The sequence below is a fragment of the Haliaeetus leucocephalus genome, unplaced genomic scaffold, assembly GCF_000737465.1.
Source record: "Haliaeetus leucocephalus isolate CR32 unplaced genomic scaffold, Haliaeetus_leucocephalus-4.0 Scaffold162, whole genome shotgun sequence".
Classification (NCBI taxonomy): Eukaryota; Metazoa; Chordata; class Aves; order Accipitriformes; family Accipitridae; genus Haliaeetus; species Haliaeetus leucocephalus.
The window spans coordinates 7,919,852-7,936,680 of record NW_010972598.1 but is presented as its reverse complement, the minus strand read 5'-3'; the positions used below and the strand labels follow the sequence as shown (position 1 = coordinate 7,936,680).

Sequence of the window (16,829 nt, the reverse complement as noted above, 5' to 3'; positions counted from 1 at the left end):
AAGGGGGCTTGTGGGGGTGGGGGCGTCGGGGCCTTCTCCAGGGTGTCTCTTGCCTCTAGACTCATGTTCCCTCGACAGAAAGGTTGCCCAGCGTCAGTAGTGGAGATGCGAGCAAGGCACGGCTAGGCGGTTACAAGATGGAACTCTGCGTAGGTGTTGTCCTAAGTGCGGGTTCTGGCCTGCCTGGGATCTAGACTTCTTGCTAAACAGCTGGGCTGTCCAGGATTTAGTTGACTTTATTTCTTCTAAGGTCATGTTTAGGTTTCTGATTTACCCCTGTCTCTGGGCTGTAAAACCCGGATGCTGTGTTTGATACCTTCATTGAGGGTAAAGGTGATCGTGTCTTATGGTCATGGGGAAAAAAAAAGCATACCTTTTCAGGTGCAGTGTAAATATTAATGTAATTCTGAGCTCTCACACCTTAAAAAAAAAAAAAAAAGGCTGAATAGGCTTTCTTCAAATTTTGAGGTGGTCTACCTCTGGCCTAAAAATGACCTTGAATATTTCTGGGCAATAGGTGTCTAGTTAGGAAAACTATAAATTAATGGAAGAATATTTGATATCAATGCATAACATTTAAATTCTCCACTTGTCATTTATCTCCATAACACAGCAGCAGTGGTATAGTTTTAAAAAAATATTAAGAAATCATGCATACATTTAACTTGTGTACCTGAAATTGGCTTTCACGTATTTCTTTTTTTCTCATAAAGTGCATGTCTTTTTTTTTAAATCTGTTGGTGCTTTATTTTATGGATGTGAATGGAAGAGGGTTTCCTAGCTCAGATTTGACCAGTGATACTTCTCCCATAGAAGAAAAAATATTTTGGGAAGCCCGAGCCTTAAAATTGCCAGGAAGAGACTTAGAAGCAATATGTCAGTAAGCTTGTTGGTTAGTAGTTAGGAGAATTAAATTCTAAAAAACCAGTGCTTTTCCAGCTAAAGCAAAGCTTGGGGTAGAATGAGCATTAACAGCTTGAGTTGTTTGTGCAGGAGGGTTCAGTTAGACAGAGGCCTGCTCATGTGAGTCAGGTTACCTGCCAGGGAATTCAGCAGAAGCAGACTGCAAAGTTTCTGTAGTGTGCCTGAAAAAGGTTATTTTTATGGATTGTGTGCGTGCGTGTGTGTGAATGTTCTTATATGTATTGGTATGTGGGTGTCTCTTATCTAACTCGGGAGCTGATAGGTTTGCTCTTGGGTTTGTGTGTAGGTAGTATTCTCAGGATGCTACTTTTTCTCTTTTCAGGCTTTGATTAGTATTTTAGACTCATAATACACATTTCTCCGGAGCTGATGTTTTCCTAACCTTTCAGCTTGGCTTAAAAAGCTACTTTGCTGGAATGTTTTAAAGGGTTAAAAACCCTCTAGGATTTGAAGCTAATTTAAATTAATCGAAGGAAATACTTCTGGCCTCACCAAAGAAATAACTGGAATCATGGATCAGAACAACAGCTTGCCACCCTATGCTCAAGGCTTAGCCTCCCCTCAGGTAAAAACAAATTATTTGATACGCAACTACCATCTGAATTTCTTTGTGAAAGTGTTTTCCGTTTCTTGCATGTAACTTCAGGATTTTGTTTGCAGATCTGAAAAATTCTGCTGGGTATTGAATAATACTAGTATAAAGCAGAATTTTAAAACCACCAGTTTGTATATCCAGAGGTATAAGAAACTTGCATATATATGGGTTTCCTTCAAGTCGAAACATGACTGACAAGTTGGAAATATTAATTTAATTTTGGTGGTTGCCCTTTAACATACATAATGGACAGTCGCTGTGCTATGAATGCATTTGGTACGATGGGCACAGTCTTTGTTCAAACAATTGCAAATTAAGTTGTGGGTCAAAGTTGAGACATGCTTGCAAGGTAGCCTGAGAAGCATGTCAGCATCACTGGCTGGAGACGAACAATGCTAGAACTGACATCTCTAGAGCAATACTTTATTCTCTAGACGAACTGCATTTCCAAGGGCTTTCTGTTTTTAGCGAGTTACTACTATATGCCTTAGGTTTGGTATGATCGATTTATTTTGATTTATTTTTAGACTCCTCCTGAAAACTTTTTCTCTTAAAACCAAAATGGAGTCAACAGGATCTGTGGTTTCTGTTTCATGCTTTCTTCTGTAGGGTGCAATGACTCCAGGAATTCCAATTTTTAGCCCAATGATGCCATATGGCACAGGACTGACACCACAGCCTGTCCAGAGCACCAACAGTCTGTCCATCTTAGAGGAACAGCAGCGGCAGCAGCAGCAGCAACAAGCAGCGCAGCAATCTACATCACAGCAAGCGACACAGGGAACATCTGGTCAAACTCCCCAGCTCTTCCACTCACAGACTCTTACCACAGCCCCTTTACCGGGAACCACACCTCTGTACCCCTCTCCAATGACTCCGATGACTCCAATAACTCCTGCAACGCCGGCGTCCGAGAGCTCTGGGATAGTGCCACAGCTACAGTGAGTGTCCCATGTGTTAGTGCAGCATGTCCTTTCTCAGATAGCCCTTTAAAGACTTAGGACCAAAGCCACATAAAGAATTGGGTACTGCATTTTGGTGGGAAGGGAAGTCCTGAGAATTTATGAGTCTCCTCTAGCAATATGAGTCATTTTTGCTTTTATTTTTAGCTTAGCTTCATTACTAAACCACTTAGTAATATAAACAGTTTCTTAGCGATTTGTCAACCATACATCTTTCAGGCATACCGGTGGAGGATGTTATATATGTCTTTATTTATCACCATTGTAACTTTTAACTCTATGCACTTTGGGAGTTCATCATGCTTTCACTATAAAGTAGTCTGGGTTGATAATCTGGTGTTTCAAAATACGTATACCTGGAAACATATTGTCATTTGTAATTTGCTGGATACTTGTGTCCTGTTCACAGAAAAGCAAACAGCTCCACTTCACTGTGCGTAGAACTTTGTTAGTGAGATATTAAAGCAGAATATGGGAACTATCACAGCTGAAAGGGAATTAATAGGGTAGAGAGAAAGAAACTAGTTGCTAGTCTAGGAGCTAGAGCTAAGTTGTACTAAATATTCCATGTTCCTGTTTCTAGTTCATGGCTACAGCTGAGTTTGTAATAAGGGAAGAAAACTTAGGACTAGTTCTAGGTTTAGGTATGAAAGTATTTTCACTAAACTTTAGTTTTACAGAGACTTTTACAGCAATTTATGGAAGGCCCAAAGAGAAATGGTTGATAATGTGAATTTTGCACTGAGTGTTCCTTGTATTTCTTTCTTTCCCCATTGAGGACCTTTAGATTTCAGGGTTTTCCCAGAAAACAAGTTTCCAAGGAAATTTCGCATCTAGGAACTTTTCTTAAACTTTCTAGAGACCTGCTATCCTATTGCCTGGCAGTGGGTTTGCCTCCTGAGTCATTCCCACTTAGTCCTGCATCTCTTCTTCCTCCTTGAAGGGCATACCAAGGAAAATTTCAGGTGGTACTATTACTACCTCATTTTCTCCTGTTTCCAGCAGCTTCCCTAATCATGGTGGGGGCTCTCAGCATCAAGAATTTTTCCTGCCAAACTGAAATAAAGATTCTTCTCATGAGACACTTTTCATAATAGCTGGCAGATAAGGAGAAATCAGCAATCACGCCTTAGGAGCTACTGCCCTACAAAAGGAGGTTCCTGAGCCAAAACACTGCTCAGTGCTCATGTCAGTAGGAAAGATGTCATTCAGACTCACTTGGAGAAACAACTTAAAATAAAATAAAATATAAAAAAAAAATTAATCAAGCTTGGTTAAAAAAATGAGGAAGACACATGAATTCTTTATTGTCTTTTTAATGTATTTCTCTGAACTGTCTTCAGGAATATTGTGTCCACGGTGAATCTTGGCTGCAAACTTGACCTAAAAACTATTGCGCTTCGTGCCCGAAATGCTGAATATAATCCCAAGGTAAGAGAAATGTATCAGAGTTCATCCTACAACGGATCTGTCAAAGGCACAGGCTGTGGATATCATTTGCTGTAGTAGATTGAAAAACCTTCCTGCTATAGATGCAGTTTTATACTATAGTTAAAAAAGAAATCTTTAATAAACCTAAAACATTCTGTCAAATTAGTAAAAAGCATTTTTATACTGATGTAGCTGTGTTTTACACCAGGTTGTAATTTGGTAGATTTAGAAAGAACACAGCACATTTAGGAAGAACCTAACCAACAGTGTAATACACTGGCCAAGTTTTTTGTTGTAGAGCTGGCCTCTGCTGCTATTCATGTGGGCATGTTTGTTCGTAGTGCTCGGAAAGTTCCTTTTTCATATTACTGTGAAATGTCTGATGATGAGGTCTTGTCCCCTATCTCCCAACAAGGAGAAAGGAAGGAAGAGTTCAACTCCTGGGCTCCTGCCAGAGCCATAGTTGTTCTGTATACACTGTGGCTTCCTCAGCCTGGCTGTTCCCTTGGAATTCTTGGGGTCGCAGTGCAGTCACTCATTTCTTACAGTCTCGCTTCCCCTCTGAGCTCTGTTCCTTTATGTTGTCCCCCAGTACTCCTGCCATCTCCTTGCTCCTGGTGGCTAGGTTTGGTGGAACAGCAAAGTGAAAATGATTTTTTTTTTTGCATGTTAACTTCTAAGTTGCCTGCTGCTTCTAAATAGCAGTCTGTTAAACTGCGGGATTTTTGTTTAGCTCGGGAAACTTGGAACAACAGCAGAGGACCCGGAGTGTTGAATCAAGAAAATGATGTTGCTTCATTTTTCTTTCGGGTGGCTCCTCTTAGAAATGTTGTCTTTGCAACCACAGTAGTTGGACACAATTTCTAATAAAAGTTTAGATGTTGTGTAGTTGAATTGACTCGCCTTGGGAAGGCTTCAGTTTTCCTGGGATGTGGTTTTTTTGTTTTAGTATTTGGGATTTTGCTGCAGTTTACCTGAACTCTGCTCTCAAAGATTAAAGCAAGCATGCAGACATATGTGATAAATAACTGTTACTGTAAGTTTACATCAGTGATGCTGTTACGTAATTGCATGTGAGTAAGATATTGGTGCAGCAAAAATCTGAGCATGCCATGGCAACTTTTAAGGTAGGGGTAGGTGGCTGTGTAAAACTTGTAGGCTAGAATAATCAATATGAAATGCTGTTTTCCACAGCAGAGAGAAAGAAGGGTTACATAACACACTCCTGACTTTTAGTCAGTACATTCATCTATCAAAGAAAGATGTTGCTTGGCTGTATTATTTAAGCCATATTTTGACAAACGTGCTGTTGGGTAACCCACGCTACCGCCTCGGTTATGTCAGCAGAACGCTTTATGGGACTGCATGGGGAGCTGGTCCAAGTTAAATACAACAGGCAAACAGAGGTTTGTGTGTGCGTGCCCACATCAGTTTCTAGAATCTCTTGCTTCAAAGAGTTTAAGAATATTTGGAAACACAGGCAGAGATGTTACAGTACTTAGAATAAAAAGCTAGAGCTAACCGGGCTGCTGTGTTCTACTGCGGTAGTTGAGGCGACTGCTGTTTACACAGAACTTTGATCTCCAGCTTTCTGTTTGCTGGTATTCTAACACTGTTCAGTTTTTTAAGATGCAGAAACAAAACCGATCATAACATATTTGCAGATAGATAATCTTCCATCTTGCTTAAAACAAATTTCAAGACGTGTGGAGGAAATTTTTTATTTAAGATTGTCTCTATTGCTGTGTTGCAAATGTTAGCGTTATTTATATGTTGTATATACAGTAATGAGAGATGAGCTTAGTAAAATAGGAATGCAATGGTAACTATCCTTCTGCCTGACTGTACCTCACACTGTGTGTTTGAAGCTACTTACAATTCAAGCATTTCAAAGTAAATTTTGAGTGATCCATTAAGTATGTTTGAACTTAGTATTTCTTTGCAATACAGTGTAACTTGCTACTTAGATTATGCAGATTTGGTTTTAACGTAACAATTACAGCAATGCATCACTAATGGTCACAACATTCACATTTCAGCGTTTTGCTGCTGTTATTATGAGAATAAGAGAGCCACGTACTACTGCACTTATATTCAGCTCTGGAAAAATGGTGTGCACAGGAGCGAAAAGGTATGTTTAGGCGTTACAAGCAAACTAATTCAGGCTGTCTTTTCTCTTGCACCATGATGTTTTGGAAGTGTGATTATTTGTATACAGTATCCGTATATATATGACAAAGTTGTACAGGTACAACTAAGCTTGCTTCCCAATTATTTCAAATAGACTTAATAGATGTTTCTACACAAAATGTCCTTTCATGACTGAAAGGACTTCCCTACGAAAGGGGAAATGGTAGTTCTGTTTCTGAAGCTCTTTCATAGCTGATAAATCAGTCTGATAAACTGGTTTGCGGAGGTTATTATATTCACTTTTTTGGCTTTGCAGTTATCTTTTTTTTTTCCCTAATAATTTAAAAATTTCAATGACCATGCACTGGAACTGCTTAAACTGTAGGGGTGGTGGCAGAGGAAGAGCGATTTTATATTTGAATAGTTTCATTCATCACAGGCCAAGAGCTCCAAGTCTCTGGTCCCCATAGTCTGATCTGTTCTTAACATGATCATTGAAGCATAAGAATTGAAAACTAAACATCAGCTTAACTCCAGTGAGCAGGAGAGAAATTCTGCTCTGAAGAAGTCTGTCAGGAATCCAGAAGGAATAAGCTAATGAGCCGAGATGAATGAATAGAGCTGTACAGGAAACGCTTTCTCTGCCTGATGACGCTTGAAGTTCAAGTTGTCTTACTCTGTGTCAGGAGCAACCAGATTCTCAGCTGTTTACAAAGCTGAAGGAAACCGAATTATGCAACAGCGTGTAAAGCCGTGCAGTTGTGTTAAACCCAGGTTTGAATGCCTGGGCTGAATCAAGCAGAGAATTTTGGCAGTGTACAGATTTTTATAGAAATATGCATTTTCTAGCAGTAGTAGTTAGAAGTTGTTCTACACTGAAAACTTAAGTAACAGTTTTTACATCCCATTAGAGGGACTCGGGTCAATATTTTAAGAGCGTGAAATATGTGGATTTATAATTTACTAGTTTCTGCCTCACGAACAGTGGGTACAACATTAACGGTGTTCAGGATCCTACTGCCAATATTAGCATGCAAACCAGTGCTAGTTGTTAATTTTGGATGTAAAAATTTTGCATGTGACCTTCCCCTCCCCTCAACACAGACACTTTTTTCCCAGTTACATATTTGTGGTTTAATGCTATTTGCTTCAAGTAATACTTAATGAAGGAAATAATACGAGTATCCTTTTCTCACTTCAGTGAGGAGCAATCCAGACTGGCAGCAAGGAAGTATGCAAGAGTTGTTCAGAAACTGGGTTTTCCAGCAAAATTTTTGGATTTTAAAATTCAGAACATGGTGGGCAGCTGTGATGTGAAATTTCCCATCAGATTAGAAGGACTGGTACTCACACACCAGCAGTTCAGCAGGTAAAAAAAGGCTTGCTTATGTTTCATTCTTGCTGCATATAGACTAGCTTGGAGAGTGACATCCCTCTAGATTATTCCCTTGCACCAGAGGGAAAACCTGCATCTTTGTTCCCATTGCTGTGCTGCCTCGGGTGTAACTGAGGTTGCCCAATATGAACCCATCAGAATGATCTTCTCTGCTACCCTCTCCAAGTTTCAGCGAAGCCTACATCTGCTCTGCCCATTCCAGCAGTCCTGCAGATGAAAGCCTGGAACGTGTGTCTGCAACCACATTTAAACTGTCACTCTCTTCTCTTACAGCTATGAGCCAGAATTGTTTCCTGGCTTAATCTACAGAATGATCAAGCCAAGAATTGTTCTGCTTATTTTTGTTTCTGGAAAAGTGGTTTTAACTGGTAAGTGAAGACAGTATCTTACTCCAACAGGTTAGATTTAGACTGCATTACAGAGAACACACAATGATACCAGAGGTATGTAAACTGCTAGGTACTTTCCTTTGGAGGTGACAGTACTGAGAAAGAAGAGATAGTACAGTATTCTGTGGATGAGAATGCACACCAAAGGTTGGGCTAAATCCATGCAAGCAATGATCATGAATCCTAATCAAGTATGCAGGTGCCCAAAAAGCTGTAAGAGTGCAGGTAGTGTTTGTGCGTGACTGAGCTAACTGTTCTTTTGACAGCTTCTCCTTTGATACAGCAGCTGAAGAAGGGGAGATACCCGAGCTGTATGACCTCCTCAACCTTAGGCACTCCACCTACGCCCTTCCTTTTCCCCTCGTGCTGTCTTCACTATGGAGGAAAAAACCCACAAGACTCACAGACAAAAGAGCAAGCATGTCCCTGCAGTATGGCAAGCGGCTCTCCGTTGCCAGACCTTGCTCCCCAAGATGTTCACACTCAAAAAAAGCCACCAGTTAGGATTTTCTGCAGAAATGTCCTATGGGGCTGTGCTTTGTAGTTGGGTCTCCTGCAGAAATCATGTAGGGAAAAAATCCTATTTGCAAGTATAGCATAAGCACGAAGGTGCTAGTAGAAGTTTTACCAGTTAGCAAAATAAACAGTAAGAAGGCTGACAATGTATGCTCTATATGAAATGTGTATTTAAAAAAAAAAAAAAAAGAGATCGTAAAAATAGGGATTTATGGATATGCATAGGTTTTGTATAGAGTCACATTCAAATAAACATTCTAAAAGCTAAAATTATGTATTTGGCAAAAGGTACAAACTAATTTAATTCCCTCTCTTTTTCTAGGTGCTAAAGTACGAGCAGAAATCTACGAAGCATTTGAAAACATCTATCCTATTTTAAAGGGATTCAGAAAGACAACGTAACAGTTTCTACATCTTTCAGAGAAATCAGGGGTGTATTTTAAAAAGTATTGCGTATGGCACAGCAGTAACAAGAGATGGACTTCCAGTGAAACTACAACACCAGGACTTGGACTATTTCCCAGTTAGTGCCTACTTCCCTGATGCTCAAGGGGAACTGTATTCTTGATTATGTCTACTGAGTTACTGTGAGTTGCTTTACTGGGCTGTTCCTGGAGCAGTCCCTCCAAGTTTTATTTATATTCTAGCTTTTAAATAGTTTTAATGCCAGTTCTAATAGAAAATCCGTAAGTTGGTTTAAAAAACAAATGCAACGGTGTCACTCAGTGTATAAACCACTTAAATTGCCATGTATATATGTTTTAACTTCCTTCCATAAGACCATGATTTTTATAATTTTCAGAACTTAAGCTTTTAGATTTTTTCAATTTTAAATTTCTTTGGTGCCAGACACATTCCCTCTTTCCAGTATTAAGCAAGACAGAATAAATTTATTAATGAAAATGGCTCACTGTACATATATATATAATATATACCTTCCTTCTCTTTCCTCCTTAAGCTCCACATGTACAATAAACCCTGTTTATACAATTACGGGAACTGTCTTAATGAATTTTAAGATGACCCAGCTGGTAGAGGAAAATACATTGAGAACTTGTTTTTAATTTAATCTGGACTTTTTCAATAGCACATGCACTACTGTAAGTGACTTGTCATTTTGAGAGAATCTTAACAACACTCTGGCTTGCTTACCAGCAGTCATATCCTTGGCAACATCTAGCTTGAATATTTCTAGTATGTTAAAGCAAAAGAGATGACTGGTTCAAGAAGTTTGTGTTCAAGTATGTGTTGCCTTATGTTCAACAGATGGGATTTATGCAAGTCTTAAATAGCTACACTTGAGTGAATTGGAACAAAGATCCCTGCTTAGCTTCTAGAATTTCTTTAAATTACTACTTTTGTATTTTACCAACTATGACAGTCTCACTATATTAGTGTTCCTGTAAAATGTCAAAGCCCTTCCGACTAGAGTCAGTATGTACATAATCTTCTCTCTGAACTGTGCTTGAAGCTTAATGGGCTGAGAACTAAAAATAAACTTTTTTTTTCTCCAGTAAGTTTCCAGTAATAGTAACCTCCTTTCTATGACTTGCACGTTCTTTCAAACAGCTTTTATCTAAAACTAACCCAAATGTAACCATGGTCTCTTTATTTACCAAGTTGGTGTTTCATTCCAGACAAAATGAAGCTTTGGCTGGCTTTGCTACTGCTCCATTTGCAAATCCTGAGTGACCTTAATCCTTAGTTCTTAGTGTTCTCTACTCCCCCCATAGGGGCATACACCAGTGTTTCTCCCGGTGTTTTAATAATTGGTTTCATGGATCTTATCAGAAAACTGCTGTTCAATGGAGCTTTGCCAGGGTTAAGTTCAAGATACCCAAACACTGCATCACCTTCAGTGCCACACGCCTCTGGGCTGTCAGCTAGTGAACAGTCCCAAGCGCTCTTGAACGTAACTATGACCATCCATGCTTTTGCAGGATCCTGAACTATTACCGACTTACCTGCAAAGCTTGGAGCCTTAATTATCTGTGGGATGGTTTTCAGTAAAATCAGTCAAGCTGTATTACACTGACTTAAGATACTGTTTGCTGTTCTGTGACATGTATCAAGACTTAAAACTACCCTTTTAGAAATTAAGTTCTGTGATGACAAAACAGCTTATACGTAAAGCATTCCCTGCCTGCTCATTTGAGCATTTCCAACATCTAAATTAATAAAAAGCCCAACAGCAGGCCTAGGGCTTTCATAAAATCACCTTCAGAATCACTGGTAAGCAAACATGAAGGGTTTAAGCAGGATGAGGGAATATGTAGCTGAAGTAAATGCTATACTGAGACACTAAAAAAAAAAAAAAAAAGCCTTATCTTTTCTGCAAATGTAGCTATAGCCAAGCAACTACCACAGTAAATTCAGCATTATGGTTTCACTTCTCTCTTGCCTCAGATATATGGCAATCAAATAGTAGAAGAATCCCTGCAGAGGGCACTTACTTATTTTTAAACTTCACCAAAGATGGCAGACTTCAGGTACAATTCAGCTTGAAAATCTGCTGCTGCAGGCAGTAAGTAACAAGACAAACATGTTCTGGTATGGCTGGCTTTGTTTAAACTGCTTCTGCACCAGATAGTTAAACTATTTCTGCATGAGGCTAACTCAGTTAATAGTTTTAAGTCAGATAAAATGCACAAAAATTAAGTGTTTTATCTTGAATACCCACTCAATCAGAACATGTAACAACTGCCAAGTTAGATTCAGTGTACCTTTTGAGAAAGAGAAGCAGATTTAAATTCCACAGTGAAAGACTAGGTAGTTTTGTCTTAGCTATGGCTTCTGGACGCCTCCTGAGCATAAGCACTCAAGTGATCATACAGTAGTCTGCTTTTCTCTGGGAATTTATGTTAATTTTTCAGTAGCACAAAGAAAATCCTGACAGACAACAATCTAAGTTCTTGACGTTCAGCCACCAACAAAAGATACTTTCACCAATCCAAAAATACTTCATTTTTATTTAAACATTCAGAATTGAGATTTGAAGTGAAATTCACTGAACAAATGCATCTGGCTTCATTACCAGGTTGAAGTAAAAGCCCCTGTGGAGCACAAGAGAGAGCCTGTCAAGGTCTGCTTTTAGTAGTTCTGCAACTGTTACAAGACGCACAGTTACCAGCGACTTTAGTTCAATTACCTGTTTGCACAGTGCAGAGATGCACTGAAACAAGGCAAGTATTCTATTTAGATGACTCAACTTAGTAACTTGATGGAAGTTAAATAGAGCCTGCAGAGAAGTCTTGTTTCCATATGAACTCTTCCAGGTATTCATTTCCCCCACCACAGTTGTCAGCACATGTGTACACCACCAGCGTTCCCCAGTCAATGCTCTCTCCAAGGCTGTCAACTTGGAGGTGGTTCAGGAGCTGTGGCATAATCTTCAAGGAAAAACAAAAGGTTTCAGGTTTAGAGGCAAACCACAGCTCTCTGCCCTCTCCCTGTGTCTCTTCCAAAAGGGTCCTGCCTTCATTTACATTCTCTTACACCAAAATCCCAATCAAAGCTACCAAGTAACACAGCATCACAAATAAAATAAATTTGGAATTTCCAAAGCAGTATAGTAGATGCACAGGGAATCAAAGGCATGGCCCTACTTATCTATAGATGTTTTATTTGACTAAGCGTTGCCTGATTTTTATAGGCCTCCTTCCATGTGAAATTTACCTTTGTAACTATGTTTTGCCTTTGCATGACATTAAGTGTATTCACCATACATGTGCTTCGAGCATTCAAAATTCTACCACTGAATACTTCCAGCCAGATGTATTTCCAGTTGACATCGTGAAGGCTTTTTTTAAAAATATACCAGACTCCTATTACTTACGAGATGGTTCCATATTCACAAGTGCACCGTTTTATGGAGGGTGCGAATTATCAGATGGGAACCTACCCTCTACACGTGTAAGTCTTAATAGGAAAAAAAGCAGTTATGATAGTAAATAAGGGCTCTGTACAATTTAGCATAGTTAGTTTGTAGTAACTTCAACTACCTTGCTCTAATTAACAAGCCAACGCCTATACAATTAGATCCTGTTTAGACTCTAAACTACGTTACCTATATTACCTTTAAATGAATTTACATACCTGGAATTCAAAAATCCTTTTGGCACCACATGAACAATTTGGGATATCTTTTTCATCAGGAATATTTTCACTTGATACCCAGATTGGGCCTTCTCCTCCTCTGCAGTATCTAATAATCTGAAATAGAGCAGAAGTTCTCAAAACCATCTTTTCACCTTGGTATAAAATGGGTATTTACTGACATAGACAAAGCTGTAAGATGTTGCAGAAAAAGGTCAGTTCCTTTAAGTAATACCCATGGCAAAGTCTATCATTTAGAATACTGCATTTGCAACTAAGACAGGTTCTTTATGTAAGTTTTCTTAACTATTTGAATCATGCAAGTATTCGTAACAGTATTTTTTCAATGATCCAGGGATAAACTGCAATGATTTGTATTTCTCTAATTAAGGGACCCAGAAATGTTCAGTCATGTATTTTAGTCTTGAGATGGAGGAAGAGCAGATTCATAATCAGCACGTAGTACAGTATACAGAAAAGTCAGGAATGCAGCCCAGTTCCGTTTGCAGTTCTACATCTAAATGCAAGGGGACTGTCCTAACATCCAAGAAGAAGGTATTTTCAGACATGCATATCCTTTGTTGTTCTGTTACTACCTAAACATTTATACAGCAAATCAGGCATTATCAACAAGAGGACACTTAAGCAGATCAGTCATAGAGGGAGGTGATGCACCTACCCCAAGCAAAGAAGGGAACAGACTTAAAATCTCCTACTTCCTGGGTGGGCACCTTAACCCCTCAGCTACCAGGTAAAACATGGAGAGAATTTCTTCGTCCTCCACCACTTTTATGGATTTAGGCCAGTGTTTCCTCTGAATGGAACGAGGAACCATGATTTTGTTTGACAATGTGGCTTTCTTCAGCCTCTTGTGTTAGCAAGAAATAGCATGGGAGGATAGTTCCGTTCTATTTTAAATAGTTGAAATTTTAAAGCCATCACTAATTTCTTCAACCTTAAAAAAAGCCAAACCAGCCTCCCATGCAGCTAGTGACAATTGACAGAGCTCTTCTCTGCAGTTTTGGTTCTTCTGAGAAGGAAAGCCAACAGGGCCAAAGGCTAAGGAAGAGTGCAATGGTTCACGACCCCCTCTGGTTAGAACCACTTCCCAGGATGGCAGGTCCTCCCCCCACGACATTGGCTTAAGCACCCCTGTGCCTTCTTATCCTGACCAGTTTCTGTTTGAGATAAACGAGCAGGTGCTAAATTCTTACTTCAGCATGAGTCAAGTTCTGCACGTAAAATTAGGGTATATTGGTCAAGGTGTGTGGAGGACGAGGAGGCATCCCCATCGCCATTTCTAACCGTAGGTACAAAAGGCAGTGAAACATTCTGCAGGTGCAGCAGGATGCTGTGTCAGAACCTGCAAGTTCTAAGGCTGCCGCATCTTCTGACCTGCTCTGGTTCGGCAGCTACTCGTTCTTTAAACATTTGGAAGATCTTGTCTTCTTCAGTCTCATGTTTTGCCATTGCTTCCAGTGTCTCTTCATCTAAGGATTGAAATGCTTCACCTAAGCAAGAAAAAAACCCCAAACCTCAAAGGTTACAGGCTAATGCAAGACAGCCAAAAATTAAAAACAATACTGCACCTGTAAGTGCATTTTGCTCTCAAGAATCATTCCTGCCGTAAATCACTCTGAGACTTTTTTTGTGACCTCTTAAGATTCAGTCACACACAGATCCATTTACTAGTTTTACTTGCATTTTAAACATAGATGTCAGTACTGGAATGCTGGAAAGGGAAGGAGTTAATCTACCAAAGTTTATGGCTCCCAGCTGGTATTGCTTAGACTGCTCAGCCTTCAGAATGTGACACCTGGAAAAGGCCACCCATGCCGTGCATGTGCCAGACTTCAGTTTCTAGCACTGAAGAGTGTGTCTCTTACACTCCAACATTCACATCAACGTGGAGCACCAAGCAGTCTCGAGACAGCTTTAGACCCCAGTAAGGGACAGCTGGGAACCCAGCAGCCTTCCCCTGTACTACCACAAACTCTCCATCCTGGGCAGGTGCAAAGCCAGTGCGGTGAGCTGCAAACACATCATGAATTTTAAGGGTGCGGGGGGAAAGCGGCCTGCACATCAGCTGCTTCATTCAAGGTCAGTTCAAATAGCCTCAGAACAGTTTTCTTCTAGCACAGACAAGGAGATTTTCTTAAGTATCTTCCATAAATTAAGACAAAGTGAACCAAGTCAAGCCAAGACCATCTAAATCAAATCTCCCGATTCCAACAGCGTCCAGCAGCAGGGGCTCAGGGCCCTGTTTTTCTCACTGGAGTTGTTCCTTCCCTGCGGGAAGCATACGGGGACACGGTGTAACTCCCAGCTACCTGCAGCTTCACTGCAGCAACAGCCACTTCAACAGCTCCTGGAGTTGGGGCTTAGTAAGTCTCTCTCCTCTAAAAGCAACGTAAATTACGGGATGTCTACAAAAAACTTGCATCACAAATGACTGTAGATTTAGCCTTTTGTCACCAGTAGTTTACAATGAACTTAAAAATCACAATATTTTATATTTTAAAAGAGGTGATACAGGCTTCTTTAGGAAGAATTAGACAGCATCTTATTTCTTACCTGCACTGCTCTTGAGTTCCCCTTGTTCTTTCGGGTCCTTTGATGTAGCTGCAGCTCCTTGTTCATCACTGGGATCTATGCTGCTGTCAGCAGGAAATTCTGGTTCCTCAGGTTCTATCAAAATTTCATATTCTGGAAAAAGGAATTCATTATGCTCTGGAATTGCATCTGCCGAATCATCTACAAAACAGAAAGCGGATACCATTTCATAATGTCATCTCGTATTTTATGTCCTTCTCCCCAAAAGCTACACAGCAAACTACATAGCGAAAATACAGCACAAACACTGCATGAGCGAGAACAATTTACATTGCTGCTAGGCCTGATTTAAAGGTAAAAAAGATTTTATATTAAGGACAGTAGAAAGCTACAATAGGTGACATGTTGCTCTGAATCTCTGTAAATCCAAGAGACACAGAAGACAGACTAAACAGCGTTTGCAGCTGCATTTTAAAAACCAAAACCTGTGGCTCGACAGCCCTGTGTGTATCTCATTCTAGCTAGCATAGGCACACAAGTCAAGCGTGCAACAGGCACCCTGAGGCCGTACCATTTTTCTTACTTTTCCATTGCGTATTGTGAGTTGGCAAAGTTTCCACAAATGCATCAAATATACCTTCTGTAATGACAGTATTAACTACATGCTAGTACATATTTCAGGTCTCCCTTGTTTAAATTAAATGTTTCAAATGTCTGAGCCATAACTTGATTTGCACAATTCAACTTCTTGTGGTCCGCTTATTTCCGCTTCCTACAAAATTTTCAGGACTAGCATCCCACAAGGTACAACGTGAGATACGTCACACACGCCAAGTTTCATTGCCTCATTATTAATATGATACTTCTGAAGATTAAAAAAATACTTTAAATACTTTGTACTTGTCCCTTTAACATCAGCAAACAAGTGTATGAGTGAGACGAGAGAGCAGGAGAGGGGACGGTTTAAGGAAAGGGTCTCTAAAATAGCACGCTCATGGAAACTACTCTCTTCACCCACTGATCGTCACACTATCCTGGGAAGGCGTCACCTTTGTCTGTTCCTTAACAATTCACAAATAAGCCATCTTAAAAGGGAAAAATTGGTCTACGTCCTTTCAGCTTTTCATGACATAAGGCATGCAGAAAGAGGTCTTTGAGAAGGGACCAAAGGCACGCCTTACATTTATTAGCCTTCCAGGAACAACACAGATCCCACGTTCTTATGTCACATCAAGTAAACGGCTGAGAATCTGAAAGAACAACCAACCGATCGTTTCCTCGCACGTCGTACAACGCAGAAGACACGACCTCCTTTCTTCTCTCCTCTGCAGGCCCTTACCCCACGAACGTGCAAGCTGGGCACGCCGAAAGGACCGCCGGCTTCGCAACCGCAACCCTTCTCGGCGAGCACCGCGCCACCGCCGCAGCTCACAAACGACGGAGCCCAACGGCACACTCGTAGCGGGTCCCCCCCCACACACACACATCTACCCCCCCGAAGAGACCCACCTCCGGCGGCGTGCTTCCCGCAGGACCTCCGGTGCCCCCGCCGCCAGTCCAGCGCCTGGTGCTGGGGGCCGCAGTAGGCAGCGCGGCGGCAGCTCCCGCAGACGCGGGGCCCCAGGCAGCCGCAGACGCGGCAGAGAGCGGCACCGCTGCCGAGCCGGAGCGGAGGAGCAGCGGTGGCGAGGCCCGGGGGCGGCTCTTCGGGGGGCGGCTCGGCGGGGTAGGTGTCGTTCCGCCGCGGCAGCTGGTTCCGAAACACTGCGGGAGAGAGGCGGCCGTCGGCGGGGCGGCCCTCGCCTCACCACCCCCCCCCCACACACACTCCCCTCACA

General features: G+C 41.0%; 2 protein-coding genes across 5 annotated transcripts in view; one reads left to right on the top strand and one right to left on the bottom strand.

The window, feature by feature from the left end:
- TBP (TATA box binding protein) overlaps window positions 1-14,019 on the top strand; it is a 14,839-nt gene extending 820 nt beyond the window's left edge. For 2 of the 4 annotated variants that reach the window (XM_010562686.1, XM_010562687.1), the window contains exons 2-8: window positions 1,247-1,489; window positions 2,129-2,460; window positions 3,825-3,912; window positions 5,952-6,043; window positions 7,244-7,411; window positions 7,712-7,806; window positions 8,666-9,333. In XM_010562686.1, the coding sequence (XP_010560988.1) occupies window positions 1,436-1,489; window positions 2,129-2,460; window positions 3,825-3,912; window positions 5,952-6,043; window positions 7,244-7,411; window positions 7,712-7,806; window positions 8,666-8,745 (909 nt within the window). In that variant the 5' untranslated portion in view covers window positions 1,247-1,435 and the 3' untranslated portion in view covers window positions 8,746-9,333. Of the gene's footprint in view, window positions 1-1,246; window positions 1,490-2,128; window positions 2,461-3,824; window positions 3,913-5,951; window positions 6,044-7,243; window positions 7,412-7,711; window positions 7,807-8,665; window positions 9,334-14,002 lie in introns of those variants that run through there. The other 2 variants (XR_774065.1, XM_010562688.1) reach the window with 2 other exon arrangements.
- PDCD2 (programmed cell death 2) overlaps window positions 11,287-16,829 on the bottom strand; it is a 5,869-nt gene continuing 326 nt past the window's right edge. The window contains 5 exon segments of the mRNA XM_010562689.1: window positions 11,287-11,732; window positions 12,439-12,555; window positions 13,834-13,943; window positions 15,013-15,192; window positions 16,501-16,755. Coding sequence (XP_010560991.1) covers window positions 11,571-11,732; window positions 12,439-12,555; window positions 13,834-13,943; window positions 15,013-15,192; window positions 16,501-16,755 — 824 coding nt within the window. The 3' untranslated portion in view covers window positions 11,287-11,570.